General features: G+C 41.6%; 1 protein-coding gene across 1 annotated transcript in view; it reads right to left on the reverse strand.

Annotated features, from left to right (window-relative positions):
* Nucleotides 1-23259, reverse strand: part of skib (v-ski avian sarcoma viral oncogene homolog b) — a 37604-nt gene that overhangs the window by 1997 nt on the left and 12348 nt on the right. Inside the window, exons 2-6 of the mRNA XM_037678739.1 lie at nt 2772-2885; nt 1588-1691; nt 1270-1490; nt 665-939; nt 350-580 (exon numbers count right to left, since the gene is read on the reverse strand). Of these exons, the coding sequence (XP_037534667.1) occupies nt 350-580; nt 665-939; nt 1270-1490; nt 1588-1691; nt 2772-2885 (945 nt within the window). The remainder of the gene's footprint in view (nt 1-349; nt 581-664; nt 940-1269; nt 1491-1587; nt 1692-2771; nt 2886-23259) is intronic.

Consider the following 23259-nt stretch of genomic DNA (forward strand, 5'->3'; position numbering starts at 1 on the left):
AATGCTGTTTGTGGGGGTCATGGCATGGAACAGTTTGGGTTTTCTCTTTTATGATTATCCATTGTTGTCATCAGTCTTTGTTGAAATCAGGTCTCTCTTGTAAATGAGTCCTCGAGGCTCAATGGGATTAACCTGTCTAAATAAAGGCTGAATGAAAAGTAGCTGCGCTCAGGATCTTCCTTCTTTGAGTTTGGAGTGGTAAATAGGAATATCGTCCACATTTGCTGACTCCGCGCGTGCATGTCAACATCTTTTAGGAATTCCTGTCGCCTGGACTATTATTACAAACTGAGATAAACATGTGAGTTTAAGAAAACATCCAGTGTGTTGAAGTGAAGCAGCATCTTACCTGAGTCGAGTATTTAACCCGGAGACGTTCAGCTTCACAACCTTGGTCGCACACCCGCACTTGTCTTTCTCTCTCCAGCTCCCTGTTCAGCCGCCCGCACGACTCCTCAGCCTCCCTTATCTTCCTCTCCCAGTCCACGCGAAGGCGCTCAATCTCCTTTCGCAAGTTGCGTTTGGCCTCGATGGCATCACGAAGACGGCCCTTTTTAGCCACCTTCACGAATTCCAGCTCCTGAAAACCATTAGAGGGGATTATTGTTTAAAAGTAAAACTCCACTGAAAGTTTCCTAACGGCTAATCCTGCTCAGAGAGGTACCTGCTGAAGGCTGCGTTTGGCTTGCAGAGCGGCTGACAGCTTCTCCTCCTGCTTCACTCTCATTCTGACAATCTCCTGCAGGATTTTCTCTCGGGCCTCTTTGGTGTCCAGGCCAGTGCGCAGCATCTGCCTCATGGTATCTATCTCTGGGCAGACGTTCTCCAGCAGCCAGGGAGCTAAATCCTGAACCGGAGCGACCCGCTGAAGCGTCAGACTCTGAGCGATGCTGGTGGAGGCTGAGGGAGGTAACGCCACAGAGGAGGCTGAAACAAGACCTGAGGAGAGATGTCACTGGAATTTGAACAGGAATTTGGAATGGGATTTAAAGTGCTGATTCTAAACAGATATTACAACAAAAATTTGTTTCGTATTTTAAGGCGATTGCTTTTTAACTGATCCGATAAAGTTGTGTTTGTACTTTTATTTGACACCAGGTGGCAGAGTTGTACTAGTATCAAAACACTTTCTTACATGACTCATTTACACATCAAATAAAACCTGCACTGGAAAAACTGGTGTCTTACATAAACTAATTGTGCAGTGATAAATGTCTTGGTTTATTTTGTTCAGAGTATTTTTGCTTCATTCCAGCAGTTTAAACTTACCATCATCACAGTCGTCCACATCGATCTCTCCGTCTGTGTCCATGTCCTCGGCTCGACCGGTGATGGCAGAATAGGACAGTTTTGTGGACGGCTGGGTGCCACCATTATGCAGCTCTTGAATGGGAATGATTTTGGCCTCTCTGCTGGAGGTGTAACTGTCGCTGGGATGGAGCAGAGGAACCACTGCAGCAGCTAAGGTCTCCTGAGTTTTTAAGCAGGGTCTATAGAAAAACATTTATGCAAAGGATTTCACTGGTTAGAAACTTTAGAAACTGACGTTTTGTGTTTAAAGGCTAAAGGTCCGATAAGAGGACTCGCCTTTCTGCTTCATTCTGAGTCGCTGCTTTCTCTTTTTCTGCTGCTTTTGGAGACCATGGGCGGAAAGCAGAGGGCCTCTGTTTCAGCTGGACCTGTTTCAGCTCCTTGACAAACAAAAAAACAACAACCTTAGATAAACTCTATCCCTACAGCTTAATCAACTACAATTATATCAACTAGGGCTGAACAATTAATTGAATTTGCGATAATATCGCGATATGATAAAACAAGATTTTCTAATTGCAAAGGCTGTGATTTGACTGATCACGTGATCTGGTTACGTCACTTGCGAGTGAGCAGAGCAGAGCAGGGAGTGGGAGAAGTCAACACTGCACTTTAACCGGTTGCACAATGGCGTCAGGCTCGACAGAAGCTGATACATCTGAACGTTTGGTACCAAAGAGGAGCAGCACGACCGTTGTTTGGAATTATTTTGGCCATAAAAAAGGAGACGCTGCACAACGACATGAATTGTGCAGAACCTGCCTGGCTGCTGTTGCTACCTCTCGAGTTGACACCACAAATCTTTACCAACACTTAAAAAATCACCACAAAGCCATTTACGATAGTTGCATGGCTGCCAACGACCAGTGCTTCATCTTAAAGTAAGCAAAGTACCAGGCGACAGGGATCACTGACCGAACTGTTCGAACGTAATACTCCGTAACATAATTTGAAACAGCACACGGAAATTACTAGAGCAATAACGGAGTTCATAGTGAAAGACATGTTGTCCATTAATATAGTGACCAAGCCTGGGTTTCTGGCTTTAGTAAACACAATAGATAGGTGGTACAGAATGCCCTCATACACACATTTTAGCCAAGTCGCTATCCCGGAGCTACAGTATACAAAGAAAAGCAGAACCAGAGCAGCAGAAGTGCTGAAAAAAGTGGAGTTTTTTGCAACTGAAACAGATTGATTGCTTGTGTTTGCTGAAAAATACGAGGAGAAGACATTGAAAAATAATCGCATATTAAATCGCAATATTGCAGCAAAAAAAATTACCATTAGAATATTTTCCAAAATCATTCAGCCCTAATATCAACCACAAAAAAGTGTCCAAAAGCTCCTTTTCTAGAACAAGGGTGCTGTGTAGACTATAATGTAAAGAACGAATAAATAGATTTCACATCATGCCTTTATAATTTCAACGATGCAACGTAGTCATATAGCATACAAACCTTGTGTGCAGACTTAGACAGCGACTGCAGCCAGTCAGGTTTCCTGTCTTTGTCAGCAGACGGAGACTGCAATTTGTCCAGCTTGGACCTCTTGGGTGGGATCGGGCTCAGCGACTGCAGAGAGAGGCGAGATCAGAAGTTGAATTATTACCATCCTCTCACAGATATTACATCACGGAGTACAGTAGACGTTGAAAAAGAAAAACAAACTTCTAAGAATGCTACGCTGTGACTGCAAAAAATGGCATTATTCATAAGTAGGACACAGATTTGTCAGAACATGCAGCAATGTTTTACAGTTCTTTCCCACACTAAATAACAGAAGGTCATGGAAAGGGAGAAAATTATAGAGTCAGAGTGAGGCGAAGAGGGAGGACGAAGATGCGTCTGTGTAAGCATTCAATCTCTTGCGTTTGGCATGTCTGTGTGTGTGCGTGTGTGTGCGTGTGTGTGTGCGCGAGCGGGTCTTTGAGCTGAGCAGACACTCAAGCTGGTCTGGCTGGCAGCCAGTAAGGCTACACTGCTCCCTGCCAAGGAGAAGAGGCGCCGTCAGGTGGAGCAGATCGACTCCACAAACCGCAGAAACACAGCGAGCAAAAAGGCAGACCCAGACAGAGAGGAAGAGAAATTAAAGTGATTGCACTCGGTTCTGACAGAAGATGGAGTGGAAGGGTTTCAAAACGGCTTCACGTCCACAACAGAACTGCAGAGTCATGTACAGTTCGAAGGCATTCTCCAAACTCGAGGAGGGAAGTATATGTCTGCTGGAAAACCCTGAATCCCACAAGCTTTTCCTCAGATATACTGACTCCCTGTGTGTGTGGCAAGCTGCAGGCCTCAGCGTTGAGACGGTTAACCCCCTTCCTTGTCAGACGGAGGATATGTTTACCTAGGCAGGCACAGAGGCCAGCACAGACCTGCCTGTCGCTTCTTACTCACTACGATGACATCCTGCCTGCAGGAACGGCCAACACTCCCATCTCCTCCTGTGCGATTCAAGAGTAATGATTACCACCTTCAAAATCCTCAATGAAAAACACCCCTGCGGAGTTACGTGTGTTTATGAAATCTTAATCTCCGCTTAGCTGCAATAATCTAAATATGGAAATTTAGCGAGGAAGCCAGGTTGGTAATGAATCACACCTGCACGATTTTCTGCACAAAGCCAGGGTTTGTGTGTGCAGCTATGAGTGGGTTGTGTGGGAAGGCGGGTGGGTGAAGAAGGGGTGTAAAGACATATGTGTGTGTGGGAGTGTGTGTGTGTGTGTGTCTGATACTGCACCCTCAAGGGTGGAGGTGGTAATTTAGGTCTGGCACAGCATTCCAAAAAACACAGATAATAAAGTCTGCTGCAGTTCTAAAAATGTGACCTGAGAGAAGTTATACTTTTTTGTTGTTGTGTTAATTTAAGTTGAAAAGAAAAGCTTTAATTGCTAGTTTTTAAATTCGTTTTATATAACGCTGGTTAAACTTTAAAGCAACGTGAGGCGCACATATTTGCCCAGACACTCCTCCACCTGTCTAACCAGTCACCACACACCTTTCACACACAAAGCTCAGTGTTTGGTTTTGCTACTGTAGGTTAATTCTTTTAACCCAGACCTCCTCCCGAGTGCTCAGCGATGACTCGACCCCACACCTGCCTGGGTCCCGGCCAGTGGCGTTCTACGAGCTGCTGCCCTGGTGTAATCAGACTCTGTAATTACTGACGTGACTGCTGTTTTCCTGACAAAGGATGTCTGCGTGTCTGGTACTATTTCTACCCTGAGGTTTTCAGCTCCAGGAAGGCTATGAGCAGTAGACATAATAGAGCCAGAAAACAGACACTCCCAGACACCACAAGGGACCTGCCGGCTAAATATGACACTGACCTCACAGGAGAGCAGCCGCACGGGCTTTACTCACCACCACATCATAGACATAGCACGGCCACAGAGACATGACAAAACCTCCTCGCACATCCTACTGCCTCGCAGGTCCCACAGGGCCTGGATCGGACATCCATCCCTCTCTTTCTCTCATACTGAAAGGAGAGGGAGACTTCCTCTGAGGAGTTTGCTTTGGCTGAGTCCCCTGTGGGAACTGAGTCTTGAGTGGGAGAGGGGGGCGGGGGGCAGAAGAGGGGGACCACAGAGGAAGCACTGAGCTGAAGGAATGCGTACTTGAAGGCCAAGTACAGCCTCTCCTTTCAGGCTCCATTCAAGCATTGGCCTTTTCAACTCACTATTGTATGAAATTTCTTTGAGGAACTGTAATGAGGGAGCAGTTCAAAGCAAACCTGTGGGCTAAACAGGTTCTAATAGCAGATGGACAGGAGCAGACATGCTTTATTTTTTAATTAGAGCTATATAATAGCATTGCAACTCAAGCATGAGATGCAAGTATTTTCATGCTGGCATGGCTGGTAATAACAAACAGCACATTGCAAACATTTTTAGTTTCTGTTTGAACATCACATCTTATACTAACTAGAGTCTGTTTGGGGTTTTATTGAATATGAAGGCAATCGCCCTATTTTTTTTTTTAACTGATTGCATATAAAGTCTGTCTTAAAGCCGGCTTTTGACAATAATCATATGTAACAAACTTATTGGGACATGACGAAGATGTCTTTTAAGTTTGTTCACGGTTCAATTTGGCCAAATAACAAATAAAAGAACAAATATGACTCCATTGTACAGTTAGTGTTGAACGCACTTGGAGTTACGCTACTGAAATATTATATTTTGGAAATTGTGTAACATCATGACAAATAATTAACCGTGTTTCTACAGCAGTTTACTTGGGGCAATAATGTGAGATAAGGAGCAAGAAAGAGGACAAAACGGCAATTAAACAGGTAGAGGAAAAAAATGAGGAAAAAGTGTGGTTAAGGTGTGTCCTTTGGTCTATCGCTGGAATTTTTACAGTAATTTTAGCTGTTAGTGTTGTATTGCAACCATTAGATTGCTAAGATTTATGAGTTAAAATGAAAAATCATTAATCAGACCATGATATTAATGTTCACATTCAGTGTTATACACATAAACACATCAAAATACAGAGAAAGGCATTCTGAGCATGGCTAAAGAGAGCTCTTTTTTAATGCTGCTTTAGCATTAAATCTCACTTATAAGCTTTCTCGGGATATAAAAAAGTTAAATAATGAAAAGGTCAGAACTGAAAACACATCTCTTTAGACTCGCTTATCCTTAACTTTGCTGTATGTATTTTATATTCATCCATCCATTATCTTTACCCGCTTATTCCATTTTGGGTCACGGGGGTCGCTGGTGCCCATGCCCAGCAATCACTGTGTGAGGGGTGGGGTACACCCTGGACGGGTCGCAAGTCCATCACAGGGCCACATAGAGACAAACAAGACAAACAACCATTCACTCTCTCACTCACACCTAGGGACAATTTAGAGTTACCAATCAGCCTAACATGCATGTTTTTGGTCTGTGGGAGGAAACTGGAGTACCCGGAGAAAACCCACGCATGCACGGAGAGAACATGCAAACTCCACCCAGAAAGGCCCCTGGACCCGGGTTTGAACCAAGGACCTGCTCGCTGAGAGGCAGCAGCTCTACCAGTTGCGCCACTGTGCTGCCCTGTATTTTATATTCTTTATGCATTTTATATTCTTTATGTAATTTATTCCTGTTGATCTTTGTTCTTACTGTAAAGTGTCCTTGGGTGTCATGAAAGGCGCTTTTTAAATAAAATTATTATTATTATTAGTAGTATTAACAAGCCAAACAGATGCAAAATAATAATAAAATAATAATAAAAAATCTGGTGCCATTGTTATGGTGGTAGGGAGCATATGCAAATTAAGATACTATGTTTCTAATCACCATTTGTCAAGTCTGCATGGATAAGTGAAAAACATCCGAAAGTTCAGGTTTGGTTTATTTGTCATATGTAAAATCAACACAAGGTCAACAATGCAATGAAATGCTTAGGACAAAAAGAACCGTCTCAACTCGCCCAAAAAATAAAATAAAATAAATACCAAAGCATGCAGCAAAAATACTAAAAAAACATACAAAAATTATTACTAAAATACTAAAAAGCATATTGAAAAATACTACTAAAATACTACAAAACATATAAAAAATACTAGTAAAATACTAAAAAAAACATAGAAAAAATGCCACTAACATACAAAAAAAATAAGGCGCCGAAGTTGAAAAAGAAATACATCTACAGTGTGGTTCGGTTAGCAGTGAGGTTCTTTCAACATCATGGTTTTGTCCTGTATAGCAGCATGGTCTTGTTAACAGGTCCAAACTGACAGTGTCTGTTAAAATTAGTGTTTTTCTAAATTAAAATGCCATTTTGAGTTTGAGTGGTGCAGACACAGCAGAAACATTTGTTTTGCCAAACATCCAAGATAGAGAAACCATCCATCCATTTTCTTCCGCTTATCCGGAGTCGGGTTGCGGGAGTATAGCCTAAGTAGAGAGGCCCAGACTTCCCTCTCCCCAGCCACTTGGGCCAGCTCCTCCGGGGGAATCCCGAGGCATTCCCAGGCCAGCCAAGAAACATAGTCCCTCCAGCGTGTCCTGGGTCTTCCTCTGGGTCTCCTCCCGGTGGGACGTGTTCGGAACACCTCACCAGGGGAGGCGTCCAGGAGGCATCCTAACCAGATGCCCGAGCCACCTCAACTGGCTCCTCTCGACGTGGAGAAGCAGTGGCTCTACTCTGAGTCCCTCCCGGATGATCGAGCTTCTCACCCTATCTCTAAGTTAGTAGGCTTTTCACATGATGATTAGGTGATGGACTTGGAACTTCCTTTTTGAATTCATACAAGGCTACTGTATAAGCTAAAGGGCTGCTGGATGTAGTTAAAACATGTTGTGCTTACAAATGGGATTCTTCCCGCGAAGAGCATATAAGCAAGCGCGTGTGCTTCCTTTTATATAATCTTGTCAAGTCTAAATTTTTCATGCTTTTCAGAAGCACACAGTGTGATAGAGGACTAAAATGTAAGCCTCTAGCATCTGTTGTGGCTCTAAAAAAAAAAAAACAGGCACACTAACAAAATTAGGAAGAAACAAAAACATGTTGCGGCGCTCATCTGGTGAGACGAAAATAGTTCCCCCAGATGAACTTCCTAGGGCAATGGTCATACAATACCAACGCATGCTGCATGATGCATTAAGAAAAGTGCACAGCAACAAGACACAACAGTTTCAGATTACGGCCTCCTTTCCCCCTCCTAAACCCCTGAATGTAATCCCCAGATCGACATGTGCTTAGTGGGGCGCTGTCTCACTCAAGGGCACACCAACTGGCATGGCTCATTCCGGCTGCAGCCTTAGTTGGAAGTGAGAGAATACTAGTTTTAGTAATGCGATATGTTTGGTTCGATATAGATAAAGACACAGTGATGCCTTGAGCTCCCCATTTAAATACATAAATCACATGATAGTCCCTTGATTTATATAAAGCCCCTTAGTCACCTCATACAGTAACAGCTGGGGGTGAAAACTAACGGCAAATGTCTAAAACACCTTTGAAACTTCTTTATTCCACAGCTCCTCCTCTCTAAATCTTAGCCTAATTTATTAATTTACCCAAATCCCCACTGTGTCCTGTTTGAGGACATTGTGTTTATGTAGTAAACTGAGTCACGGAAGTATAGCCACAGAAAGGCAGCCACAAGGCTTGGCGTAAGGCCGGCATTACAGTAGAGCTTATTGGATTGTCCTAATTGTCTTTGGGATTGAGAATTGATGAGGTCGGAGTACATGGAGAACAAACTTCTCTTCCTAAAGGTGGAAAAGCTCATCAGAGATTCACACAATTTGACAGTTTAAAGGTAGCAAAACGTGGCAATAAAGCAGTGTTATTAGTTAAACTGTAGTGGAAAAACTATTACACACCAATATATAATATCCGCAATAGCAATGTGGTTTCTCCAAAAGCCCTTTCTTTACATAATGTCAGTTTTTGTAATGTTACTGCTGCTACTGTAACACAGAATCATAAAGCTCACTAAACAGCATCTGAAAGCAGTTGAGGTTCTAGTGGGTGGCACGAAGTGGCAGCTGCCACTAAAAAAACATCTTGTCACCCTATTTGTAGGCTAATTAAAATGTTTTTGTACATTTTGTATAGAGATGCACGATATTATCGGCATGGTATCGGCCGATATTAGCACTAAAAGTTGAATATTGGACATAGGCCATTCCATCAAACAACTCACCGACACAAAAAGTGCTGTTTTTGTATGACAACCCAGTGACAAGGATGCCTGCAGCGCCAGCACAACGTGATGACGTCACGCACGCCTACCTGATCTGATCATGGTGGAGAGGAAGAAGTCAAAATGTCGGCGGTGTGGACTTTTTTTCATTGAGGATATTGGATTCCAGAGATTTCTGGGCTACGTTGAGCCTCGCTACATCAACTCCAGTCTGAGATATTTTTCCGACGTAGCCTTACCCGAGTTACAAGCCGTCATTTCCGACGTCATTGAGAAGCTAATAGCAGATAGCACTAAGTTGTGTGAGTTTTATTACAGACATCTGGACATCGTGTTAGCCCCGTTAGCATGATTAGTCTTACAGCACAATGGATAGACAAAAACTTTGAACTTAAAAAGTTTGTCCTTCATGCACAGGAGTGCAGAGGATCCCACTCTGCAGCTAGGAACCTGGAACAAGCCTCCACAAGTGAGACAGCATCACAGGTGACTAATGCTAATAAATAACATTTAACATTTTTCATTTAATATAAATTAAAGTGCTATGCATATCATATGGCTTACAGCTGTTGCACAATTTTTGTAGCAAAAAAGCCTCAATAAGAGGGCTATGTTCTGACAAAGGAAAATATATTAAAAATATTGGTATTCTATCGGTTATCGGCAAAATAAGTTTTAACATATTGGCATATCAGCCAAAAATCCAATACTGTGCATCTCTAATTATGCACAATGTTGAAAGTCAAGGACGTCTGGACAAATCTTCAATCTCTTCTCTAGCTTACTGTTTTAGAATTTGCATACACCTCTCTTGGATTTCAAAATGTTTATTTGACACCCTGAGCTGTCGTAGTGGCTACTGAAAGGCTACTGGTGCTCTACCTCTGGAGCAGATGACAGATAAAGTATAGATAAAGTATCTTGGGATAAAAATTTTGTCTCCTGGTCACTGAAAACAAATGGGATCCCAATAGTATTAATAAATACATGCCAATCTTCAGAAATGAGGGTAGCTGATGGCCGGTATACATCGATTTTTACATTTTTGCCTATTTTGGGGGGTATTTGGTTAATGGCCGCCTGACGACTTCTTTATAGGTGATGAATATCAGCTGACTAAAACTGGTCAGTCAACTAATCAATCTAATCTTGTCAGTGATTTACATTATATTGTATACATTTAATTTCAAATACTATATAAACATTAGCTTCAATAAATACACTAGTTCATAAAAACAAGGTTTAGTTTATGACAGTTTTTTTTATTTTAGGTGTAAGAGTAATTCAATTTAAGGATTTCACAAAATGTCACAATGCCCGTTTTTTCCTGCACTTGTATGAAAAGTAAAGATTAGAGCAATGATGGAGATTTCTTTTCTCCATCTGCCAAGACACACACACTTTAATTTTTTTCTTCCCTTTTAAACAATTCCCCTCATTCAGAGCCATTGTGCGTCACATCCAAATCTGGATTAAGACTAATAAAACACACTGAACTCTCTTTAATCTCCTGCTGACAAGTTTCAATTCTGGTCTCTTCATCGTGAACAAAAACAACTGTTCCTGAATGAGGTGAACTGCTTGTGTGAGCATGAAGACATTGCTGCTCTGGTGAGAGCAAACAAAAAGAGAAATTACTGTACTGGTGGTGAACAAGGGGAAAAAAAATTCCTCTTCAGGTCCAAACATGGCAACCATAACAAAGAGACATGCCCGCCTGGATATTGACGGTGACGTTGAAATCCCTCCCGCCTCTAGAGGATGACCTGACAGTAAACCCTAAACTAAAAGACACAAAACAAATATCGCTGCAGATGATTTATTCTAAATTGCCATAATCATTTTGGGGCTAATGGTGAGAATGAAGCAGCCAAGAAGTTTCACCAGATTGTTTGAGCACGATTGCAACAAGAGAAGTAAATGTGAAGCCATACTTCTGGGAAAAGACAAAAGGTTAAAACCAGCAAAATAACTCTCTTACAAACTCAATGACACCCCCCCCCCCCCCCACACACACACACAATGTTTATGCTTCTGTTAACATTTAGCACACTCACAATGTAGGCTAGGAGCAGCTGCAGAGATGACCAGGAGGCCAGAGGGGATGAAGGTTAACGAGAAAGACAAAGAGAAACGACAAAATCCGTCCTAGTGGATTTTATTTTAGTAGCTCGCAGGATACAATTAACTTTTACTCAAAACACAAGTTCAAGGAACACCAAGAATAGAAGTAGGCTAATGAGAGTGTGAAAATGTGTGGGAAAATTTGATTGTAGAAGAAACACTGCTTCGTTTTTCGTCGACTGGGGCAAAAAAAAAAAAAAGTCATTAGCATAAATGCTTTAGGGTTTTCAGTTATTCACACAGTACTTTTTATTTTGACAGCATTTATCGATTAAAGATAAGCTGGCAAGTTTTAGATATTTCCAAAGACTAATACTCACAGAAAGACTTTTTGTTGGACACATGCAACACTGGAAACAATCTTTTGAGACATTTGGTCTGTTTTCAATTAATTTAAACATTTGCAAATTGTCTAACACCACGCAGAAGTGTTGCAATTTATTTGCTTTTGTGTCTTGACTTTCATATATGTGTGCATAACCAATATCCATATCTTGATCTCTGCAGTGCTGCAATGCCAGCTTAAACTTGCAGCGTCACATTTTACACCTCCTCTGGTTCTTTGCTATAGATGATAGTTTTTTTCACTTAATGTCCTGGATCATCAACATTATTTTACATGAGCAGCAAACTCTTCATTAAAAGGTAAAATCTCAGTAAGTAAGTCTCAGTAAGTCCAGTACTGTTGGATAGCTGTGGCTTTGATGTGAATTTAAAATATATAACTTGCAGCTCAAATTAAAACTTATCAAATGTATGAGACTAAAATAAAAAATTAAGGCTGTAGTAGAAAATTGAATATAAATAGATGGGAGAATTAGGGTGTGTGTTGAAACTGTGTGATATTCTGAGAATTATTTTATTTTTTTGCAGAAAACACGCCAGACAGATTGATGCAACTTTGTTTCCAAAGAGCTTTGACTCTTTTGCAAGTTACAAAAGCTCTGCATATTAATAAACTTCTTTGAAAGAGAATTTCCTGTAATATTTAATTGCACAAAGCGACAAAGGTTACTATAACCTCAGTGCATTTACCAAACAGCCTAGCTTCTATTATAAAGGTTTTGATCTTTCAAACTTCATGTCTTCAGTGTCTGTCAGATATAAAAGCCTCAAAGTAATTTTTCTCAGACCTACAAAGATACATAATACTAATCTTTGCATTAGTTTCTTACAGGCTGAAAAGAAGTTAATTGCACTTTCAGTAAAATATTTTTTATCCTTTCAGCATCATTAAAAAAGAAGAAAATGACTCAATGTGTTTATAAAAGCAGGATAAATACTTCAGATTACAGCGGACCGTGTTGAGCCTTCCAGGATCCTTGACTTTAACAAACCTGGACATTCAACAGAGGACTGACTTTGCCACCTTGGTTTGTCACTGAGGAGCACATTGCCTGCCTGTACGCAGGGAAACACAACATTCCCAACACTAACAAGCTCTCCCTCGCAACAAGGCAGCAGGTCCAGTGTCTGACTGGCTGAGTTCTAATCCCACAGATTAATCCTAATGCCACCGCAAAGAAGGCAGATTGACGATTAAAATGTCACCGGATAACCTCTTTACAACCCAAACAGTAACAGCTCCAGACCCACATCAAGCACTGTACCTGGGACTGACACGCCACTCCTCTGCACCTCCCCCACAGCCTGTGGTGAGGAGGAGGAGGAGGCGGCTGTGGGGGGACTGAAGAAGGAGAGGATGAGCAACTGTAAAACTGATAGTTAACACGTCTAGACCTCTTGATTGAACTCATGGGCCAGCCAGCCAGACAACCACAAAACACACACACAGTAGGGAATAAAAACTAGGCCTGAACTCCAAAAAACCATTATCCATCCATCATCTTTACCCGCTTCTTCCTTTATGGGTCGTGGGGGTCACTGGTGCCCATATCCAGCAGTCATTGTGCAAGAGGTGGGGGACACCCTGGACAGGCCGCAAGTCCATCACAGACAAAAAGACTAGAAGAAGAAATCTGAGAAGGCAGATGGTTAGAGAGAGGGTGAAGGAAGCCATTTATTTAAATGAGAGAAACCGTCTTTAAACAGAGGAGGTCTCAGATTTCAACTTTGCAAAACCAGCAGCTTTAGGCCTGATACCCAGTCATTTTCACACCTATCAGGAATTTCATCCACGTCACCAGAGTGGCTCCTCTGTGAGTCAGACTGACAAAGACTTTAACGAACCCCTATTGTGAGGAGTGATGGGGCAATCTGCATATGTATCTAGCTTAGCTCAGCTTTATAATTCAAACCCCACACACTTTGTTCTTTGAATTGAGAAAGCTCCTCAGATGAGAAGCGAAACATCTTCTGTAACAAATAAAGTCCAGTTGTTTTTGTCTTGAACTTTTTTGAACAAATGAAACAACCATTCACTCGCTCACTCACAGGGACATTTACCAATCAGCCTAACATGCATGTTTTTGGTCTGTGGGGGGAAACAGGAGTACCCGGAGAAAACCCACGCATGCACAGAGAGAACATGCAAACTCCACCCAGGATGGCACCCTGGCTGGGATTTGATCCAGCAACCTTCTCGCTGAGATGCGGCAGCTCTACCAATTGCGCCACCGTGCTGCCAGAAATGGTATTAAAAAATAAATTACAATTAAAAAAAGGTAAAATGTGTTTGATTCTTAAAATATTCTTTTATACTCGTAAAATATATACCACGCGCAAAAAATGACCTTTATTAACCTTCACGTTCTTTCAGTTTATCTGAACTTCATGAAGTTGTTTTCTGTATGGTTTTGTTAAAGGGCTGTAAACGTAATTTTTTTCAACATTGTGTTTTTTTCCTTCTGAATCATTATTCCACCCATCCTATCCTACTAAAACAAATTATAGAAATGTTTGCCCTTTGTGTGCTTCACACAGAAATCCAAATAAGTACCTTTTAACAAGTCTTCCTGCGACTTCACGCTGTTACTCTGTATCCTACAGGCTGTGTGTATAAATGCCTATGGGAAATGTTACTGTCTATAAATGCATTTTAATCAAACGAGAGAGCGATTCCCACATGCGGCCCTGAGTGTAGCATTCTGATTAAAAACGAGCGCCATTCAGTGCTGTAGCCAAATACCTTAATGATCACAACTTCTGTAAAATAATTTAATGTGCACCTAAATGCCAAATATAATTCCCATTGCACCTAAAGTGTTAATCAGTGTAAGTACAGAACATATATTTTGACCTGTGTAAAAAGGCTTCAGAAAATCTTCTTATTTGAAATATTTTGTTTTCTTAGTTGCTATATACGAATAAAATGGTGTGATAGCTTTTTTATTTTTTGTAAATTAGGAAAATAATAATCAAATAAAATACAATAAACAAATGTTGTAAATGGGTCAAACTATAGAGTTAAGATAAATGTGGTCTGTTTATCCTCCACTTCACAACTGTGCGACTTTACTAAAACATTAATGGAATGGACTGAGTTAATTTTCCACTTAATGATATTTAGTTATCTAATAGTTAATTTATTTTCAGCTGGTGTAACTTCAAAAACCAGATGGCCTGAGTTAGTGACTCAAGCTTTATTCCCTCAGTATTTTTTTTGTCAAATAAGAAAATGGGTTACTCAGTAACCTGTTCTTATAATTACTTATTGTTTACAGGCTGATGCTAGTTTCTGCCTCCAGCCCTGGTTTGGTTGGCTCAGTAGGATGATACAAGTCTTACAGCGTGGGATATCTGAATTCAAATTCCATGAGGTGTTCATTTTATTATCATCATTTACAATATTGGCTAAATGTATTGTAAATTTTCCTGTTTTGCAGTTGAAGAAGGAGTTTGCTGCAAAAATAAAAAGGTTGGAAATGGTTGTAAAGAGTTTTGGAAAAATCCCTGCCTTTGTTTTTTTTCTATCACGTCATCAAACTTAACTTATGCTAGTTAATTTAAAAAAATATATAATTTAAAAACAAGCAATAATTTACCAGCTGCCAAGTGAGACTATTGATTTAAAATTATTTGTATTTTATGATTTTAGGCATCAGAAACACATGGTTTGATTAAAATAAAGATTACAGTTTGACTGAAATTAAACTTCAGTCCTGCACTTTATTATTGTCTGCCAAATTATAACAACAAAGAGCCTTGCATACAATGAGTTTGACAGGAGACCAAATATTTTTTATTTTTATCACTTCCTCGCAAATCAGTATTAATAACTAAGATCTGAGAGGTTGTGAGCAATATGCTCCTCTTGATTCAACCTAAATCTTGTATGCTTTTGTATCAGAAATAGTTACTGCAATCATAAAATATTTAACTAAAACTGAAACTCATATCTCCACCTACTTTTTCACAAGACTTCTTTACATCCACATATTGCTTCGATGCTCCCAGACTTGCAATATATCTTCGGCAAACAATTAATTTACATGTTTATTGTGGAATCATTTCGTAATTCGAGAAGCTATAACTGTCAGCCCACGAACTCACGGCCATAAAGAAATGTAAAGCAGCTGTGTGAGCAGGGAGCCACCAAAGGCCGGACCTTTCTCAGAATGTCAAAGCAGCTCACTGGTCAGCTGAGCTGCAGTTTGGGCCGCCGCGCCGTTGCTGTAACTCGAGCCAGATGACCACATGCCCACCACTCCCCACCCCTGAGCAGAGAAGAGGGCAGGTGGCAGGTTTATTTGGAAAGATGAAAATGGGATGAATAACAGAGGTTAAGAGTTGTGAGGGGATGGGAAGGGGGGCAAAAGGGGTGTGGTGGTGGGGTTAAGGGAGCAAGCTGTAAAAACTGTGAGAGGGCGAGGTGAAGTTAGGGTCACTACTGCTCACTGAGGGTCCCCATGTGATGTCATTTCACCAACACTCATCCTGAGAAACCTCTCAGGAGCTAATTGCTTGAACCGAAGTCATAAATCCTGGTGAAATTTATTGGGACCATTGGCTGAAATGCTGCCCTCTTGGTCGCCAGGTTAGAAAAACCAAACATCCCCAACACCGCTCACTAATATCATTGCTCAAACAATGGCGAGTCATTTAAACTTCACTCTAGAACAGCAACTTTTTTTTCCAAAGGGCCATAGCAAGGCATTTAAAGCAACCAAGGGGCCACATAGAGAATTGGATTTTTTCTTTATGACAGATCATCTATAAGATCTTTTCAGGCCTTTTATTGTTTTAGCATAGTTAGCACCAAACTGGTTGGCCCACTATGTGAGTGTGTCCTGATGCATGCTCAATAATCCAGGTAGAGGTGAGTGTGCTCACACTCACTTACTTAAAAGTCTGAGTTTGTTGTGACTCCTCGGGCTGAAGAAGTCTCCTGGATGAGAGACGAAACGTTTCAACACAAAGAAACCGTCCAGAGGACCTGACTTAACTTTGTTGGATTTTTTTTACGTGGATTATTGAGCATGGACTTTGACATAGCATGTGTTAGAAAACAGGTCTTCCCAATATCCTTTGGGACTATAAGACATATTCTGTAAACTGGCTCTTATGACAATATATTATACACATTAGTTTAACATGTTATACATGTTAGCAGAAATACGCAAAACAAACGTTTGAGTTTCTGGAAACACAATGGCTTGAAAAATTTTTTTTTTTAAGTTTTGCATACGATGTTTAATTTAAATTTCCATAAGTCTTGTTGATAAATTGCTGTTTTTAAAACTGTTATTTTCTTTTGAACTAAGGATATTGGGGGCCTGATGGAGATTGTCCAAGGGCCACTTTTGGCTCTCGGGCCTTAAGTTGCCCACGTCTGCCCTAGAAGCTAGATAATCTGAAGTCAAAACTTTTTCTTCTCCACTGCTACAAAACGTTGAGTCTGACGCCCATGAAAAGAAAGCACAACGAGAATTTTGCACTGCTTCAAATGTGCTAATGGTCCCATTTAGCCAGAAGGTAATGGCGAGGGAAAAATAAAATGAAGCCTTGACACAATGAGAATTACAGTTCCAGGAAAAATATAAAAGAAATACAATAAAAAAATAAAAATAAAAAAAAAACCCAGAGGGCTTTATTAGTGCTCAACCAATTAAGTGTCAACCCATTTCATGCCAACTGAAAATTTTCTGTTCTCCTTGGTGGAGAAACAACCCAGAAAAAAAAAAAATACTATGGCCGCACAGTTTGTGTATCCAGAAATATTTGGGAGATCAAAAAGCTTTTCACTTGTTTCCACTTGTTCAAAGAACTGTCTGTAAGGGAAATAGGGGATAAAACACCCACAACATCCGCTCCTATGATCACACATTCCACACTTAAAGACCAGTTTTGTTTCCCTTCTCCATTCAAAAGAAAACATATCTGCTTACAAAAGTAATTAGGTGAGAGGGCTTGAGCCTGGCAGCTTCCATAAAATGAATATGAGCGCTCTAAAATGGAGGGCTAAGAAGGGTGGGTGGTGGACCACAGCACCTCATGAAATACACAATTTTCCGTCTGTTTCTTCACTCTAGAAAATTCTTGGAAATGTCTTTTGCTGAATGATTTTATTGCACAAGAGCCTGTGTTTTTCTCCATGGCAACCACATAACAGCAGAGCCCAACGAAGCTCTGACTCAACGACCAGAACTTCACAAAATACTCGTTTCAGCGCCAGGGTTCCCCCCTCATCACCGATCTTTCCTGCAAACTCTGCCCGATGAGACCGTTCTGTGCCAGAGCTCGAATGACCACACTGGCTCGCGTAACGATTCATCAGGACACGTATACGTGACACGCTACAAAAGATATGTGTGGGACCTCGCAGGCTCGTGATGAGCCTCAGGTGCTGAATGGGTTTGAGCTTGTCGTGGACTTGATCCTCGTCGTGTTTGGTAGAATGGGTGCTGTTAACCTGCGTGAGCACTGCTTAGAGCGACAGCAGGTTTCAAATGAATACACCCAATGTTACATAAAAATCTGTCTTGGTGGTGGTGGGCTGAAATGGAGGGCGCTTTGTGGCTCTCATGTAGTTGCTGATGGCAGTTGGGCAGGCTGGCCAGGGATTAGGGTTGCAGGCAAGCACAGACCCGAGTGTAAAGCAAGATGCATGTAATCTCCGAGGCTTTTCCTCCCTTCTCCAATACACGTGCAACTGCAGCTCTGCAGAAATCCTGCAAAATATGAATACGTGCAGCGAGTGAAGGTCAAACTTTCATGAAGCCGTCAGGTCTTGTGCCTTTTTTTAAACGCTAAAATACATTCTTAATCTGTAAAGACAGTTATTTTAAGGAGGCCAGGAAGTGCCCTTGAATCATGCCCCTCACTTAGCACAGCAAGAGAGTATTTAGTCTGTGGCTTGGTGAACCTTCTCGTCTCCACTAGTAACGGGTCCTAAGAAAACAGGACGTCTCCTGCACTGTAACTCAAGACACCAACGAGCTGGGCCACAGTTTTAGCTGCTGTCGAGCAGCTGTGCAGCGGAGCGCATGTGTGGTTGGCCTCCGTCTTAGGAATCTTTCAGAAGATTTCACCCATGCAACAACTGAGAATTAAACAAAATTATCTCTTATTTGTTGTATGTTTAAGGTCACTGCAAAGGAGCATGGGAGAGGGCCAACTTTTCTTGTTGCCTCTGTCGTGCTGCCTGTCTACCTTGTAGTGAATACAGAGGAGTATGCCACAGGGAGGGGAGGCCCTACACAGGAACTCAATAATAACTTTCAGCAGTCTAGCCAGGAGGCTGGAAGCCCAGACTGCGGCTCTTCCCTCCTGTCCTCGTTCCTCCCTCTGCAAAGCCCCATGCTCCTCCCTTCACTTGCTGGCTTGTGTCTGCTCCACAGGACTGATGCATTCTGCAGACAGGCCAGTGCTCTTAAAGAGACAGGCCACATTTTTATCCCCTGAATCACTGCAGTGGATGAAACACGGAAGCAAGCAATAGCACTTCATTTCCAGCCTCTCAATCAGGGGTCGAGGCTTTCTCTCCTTAATGACCGGGGCGCTAGCATGATGCAAAATGAGCGAACAAGTGAGCTAAAGTATGTTGAGGGTCTCTCTGGGAATCTGAAGCTGGGTTCTTTGACTGGATGACTTTGAAGGCGCCTTTAATGCTTAAAAAACTTTTACAAGTGCAGTCAATGTTCTTGGCAGTGAAAGCATATTTCTTATCATTGTCATGATAATTTCTTGAGAACCTTCAATAAATCTCTTAATGAGAACTTTGAAATGTCAGCGAAGCCACTGAGGGTGACGAGATATAAATTACTTCTATTGTTACACCAGATTAAAATGTGGTCGCGTAGAAACGACAGCAACAAACAACTATTATTAACAGTGACAAATCCAAGGATTAGATTTTCTCCGGAGTGAATAATTATTGGTATTAGGTTGATTTAAAACGTCTTTGGGTTTTGTTGAAGCAAAGGTCCAAAATCTCCAAGCAGTCAGTTTATCATTTGACAAAGAAAAGCAAGTTTCACAACGGCGGACCGGCACCTCAGCCTTTAATTATTGGCGAACTGTTGCTGTTAAACCTAATGAAGTGAATAAAAAGCAGCAGAATGCAGCTGTTTAATGTGAAGGGAAAAACCCTACCTCATGTTGTTTTTTTTCCTAGTTTATGTCTTGAACGGAGCACAAGTGAACACTCACGGTGCACACCACACCAGTAAGGAAACAATTAAAATTTTAATAGTGTAAAGTGACACAAAAACCTGCAAGGGTGTGCATGCCAAATGCTCTTATTTGCTCGCTGTCAGCACTTTTCTTGTCTTCGTTTAAGGCTGTATGAAGCAACAGAGGGGCTGAAAACCCCACACTGGCAAAAAAGAAGAGGGGTCAACATAACTAATTCAAATAGACACATTTTATCACCCCCTTTGGGTGGTTTGGATTGGTTTCCACAAATCTTTCAAAGCATGTATGCAATGAGTTTGTAGTTTTGTCCTGCAGCACATCTTATAAAAATTTGATAAAAGGACAAAAAAATGAGCTGAAATACAGCCTGTCTGTGTATTGGGGCTCTTCATGTGATCTCTTTAAAGTTTTTATGACTTTAAGTGTGAAATGATCTGTTTGTAATGTTTGTTGACAATTTCCCACCCAAAATCAACCGAACAATCATTTATATAAAAAAATTCCAGTAATATGTTCTGAACAAAGGTTTATATCAAGCTCAATCATCCAGATAGAAAACAACAAAAAGGTTAAATCGTGTCATCTGGACCAGAACACTGTAAATTAAAATTTCCAGCTCTGGATTTGATTTCTTTCTGTGGATTGCAACAATCAATGTGTCTTTCTTTGCTATTATTGAGAAGCCATTAAAACGATCTCCTCGTCCTGTTTCATTTATTTGTACACCCAATTGTGCAACACTGTCTTCTGATTTGATTTGTCTTTGTGTTAGTGCTGGTCCAAAAGTTCATGGTGTTTGAGTCAGCTATATTTTTGCCAATAATTTGGATGTAGGGAATGTTAGAAAGAGGTGACACGGTGGATCAGTTGGTAGAGCTGTTGCCTCTCAGCGAGAAGGTTGCCGTATCCCGGCCGGAGGCCTTTCAGGTGGAGTTTGCATGTTCTCTCCGTGCATGCGTGGGTTTTCTCCACGTACTCTGGTTTCCTCCCACATACCAAAAACATGCATGTTAGACTGATTGGTAACTCTGAATTGTCCCTAGGTGTGAGTGAGAGAATGAATGGTTGTTTGTCTCATTTGTCTCTATGTGTCCTTGTGATGGACTGGAGATATGACCAGGGTGTACTCCGCCTCTCGCACAGTGACGGTGATATGGGCACCAGTGACACCCGTGACCCGAAAAGGAAGAAGTGGGTAAAAGAGGATGGATGGATGGATGGAGCATTAGAAAGGTATGACCAAACTGTGATAAAATTCCATAAATCTAATGTCCATAACCTCTACAGCAACAAGAAGGGGCAGAATGTTAGAGAAAGTTTGCAGCTTGTTGTTATGACTAAGATTGGTAATACCATCCATCCATCCATCCATTATCTTTACCCGTTTATTCCATTTTGGGTCACGGGGGTCGCTGGTGCCCATGTCCAGCAATCACTGTGCGAGGGGCGGGTACACCCTGGATGGGTCGCAAGTCCATCACAGGGACACATAGAGACAAACGAGACAAACAACCATTCACTCTCTCACTCACACCTAGGGACAATTTAGAGTTACCAATCAGCCTAACATGCATGTTTTTGGACTGTGGGAGGAAACCGGAGAAAACCCACGCATGCACGGAAAGATCATGCAAACTCCACCCAGAAAGGCCCCTGGACCGGGGTTTGAACCAGGGACCTGCTCGCTGAGAGGCAGCAGCTCTACCAGTTGCGCCACCGTGCTGCCGATTGGTAATACCAGTTAATCTAATTCCTACTCTTGTTGAGATTAAACTGAACCAATTGGATACTACTGACTGATGCCAGACAGCAACATAACTGCGGCACTACTGTTCCAAAGAGATGAAAAAGAAAGTGTCATTTTGAACGTGCTGGGCCAAGTTATGATGCTGGTTAACAGCAAATGCAAACAATTTGCAAGTTATTTTTGAATTGCTTTAATCTTTTCATCATCATGCTTGTTTGTTACTTCTATGAAATATTTTCTTTAGGTTGAGAAAATGCTATACTGTTCACGCTAATGCCCTTGCAATAATCAAAAAGCCTGAACAATTCAATTCTTAATTAAAATGTACCATTTTTAGAGTTCAGGTTGCTCTCTCTTTAAAATATAAATGGGTTTTGACAAATGGAAAGTACTACAAATAAAACACATGGTAAACTCCTATATTCCCTGTCCAAATTAAATATAATAAACTGCCTAAAGGAAAAAAAAAGAATGGAGTGACACGGTAAAGTTTTGACATGTAAAGTGCCTCTTTTATCTGAAAATCTTGAAGATGTGCAAGGGTTAACACATCAGTTGCAGCATACCAACAAATTAAATCTCAAAGGGAGGTATCAGCGCCAGAGTCAGCAAAAACACTCTGCAACGATAACCCCATTCTAGAAAACCTATAAGGATGAGATTTTAACTTCAGTTGGACCAGGCACATCCAGTCTTAAAAACTGCTCAACAGAGGAACATACTCTCAGGAGTGTCATCCCTTAATCTCCACGAGAACCTCACTGGCTTCAAACTGAGCATTGGCATGACTTAACAATGTTGTTATTCCCACTTAAGGTGAGAGGTGCCAACAAAATAAGGCCACCGCCTGACTACGAGGCTGTTTTTGGACAAAAGGAGAGGACGAGAATCCGCAGTTGAACCAAACAACTTACTGTTCGTTACTCTGTGGTGTGCAGGGCAATTTGAGAGGGTGACGCATACCCAAACAACACCAACTCATTGAATCACCAGTGTTTACGCAGCCTCATAATTCTGCACCATCTGCACGGCTCGGGTCTGATCCTTGGTGCAACACAATGGACATTTACTGGACGTTTTAAAGCAAGCTCACAAATCACAGCACATCTCCTGCTTTAAATTTATCTTTACTGACAGCGGGGATACGTTCTTCGCAGTGGCCTCCATCCTCAAACCCACCGCCAGCTCCTTCACCTTACAAGGCAAATGTGAGATGAAAAAAGGCAATGAACTTCTGACCTGTCATTGAGACAGCAGGGGAAGCTCTGCAGCTTGGGGGCAACCAGAGTCCACCATCCACTCTGTCACTCCTCCCCTCAGTGTCTCACACTACCTTCTCATAAAACCCCAGTAAAAACCTCATGCTCCCCCTTTTATGGATGCCAGATGGTGGGGAGGCCTTCATGCCTCTGGACTTGCCTCCCTAGTCTAGTAAAACCAGTTGACCTCGGTCACATAAAAACTGCTGTTTATGAAAAGGCTTGGGACAAAACACACAAACATCCTGCCTCTGAAACAATCCACTGCCATCTCATCTCCCAAAGAGCCCTTTTACAAGATGAGGGTCGATCATGTGAACCCTGACTCTGAGCTGCAGAAGTCCAGATGCAATTACTCAACCTGTGGGCACATTTTTGTTTTCTTTATTTTTTTTTTGCATACTTTGTGTATGCAAGGTCTAAAATTCTCCCAACGAAGCAGAGAAGCAAAACAAATGGAGCCGACGACATTTAGGTTGAAGCCGAACCGCAGTCTGGCCTTCAATCTGCAGCGTTCTGGTCCAGCCTTGACTTTACCTAAAACAAACACTCTGAAGATCCATTCACCTCAGCCCAACGGAGAGAAATCCTGAGAAAAAAGTTTAGTTTAGAGCTCCATTAACACTC

This window comes from Nematolebias whitei, chromosome 7 (assembly GCF_014905685.2).
Source record: "Nematolebias whitei isolate Nwh7 chromosome 7, NemWhi1, whole genome shotgun sequence".
NCBI lineage: Eukaryota > Metazoa > Chordata > Actinopteri > Cyprinodontiformes > Rivulidae > Nematolebias > Nematolebias whitei.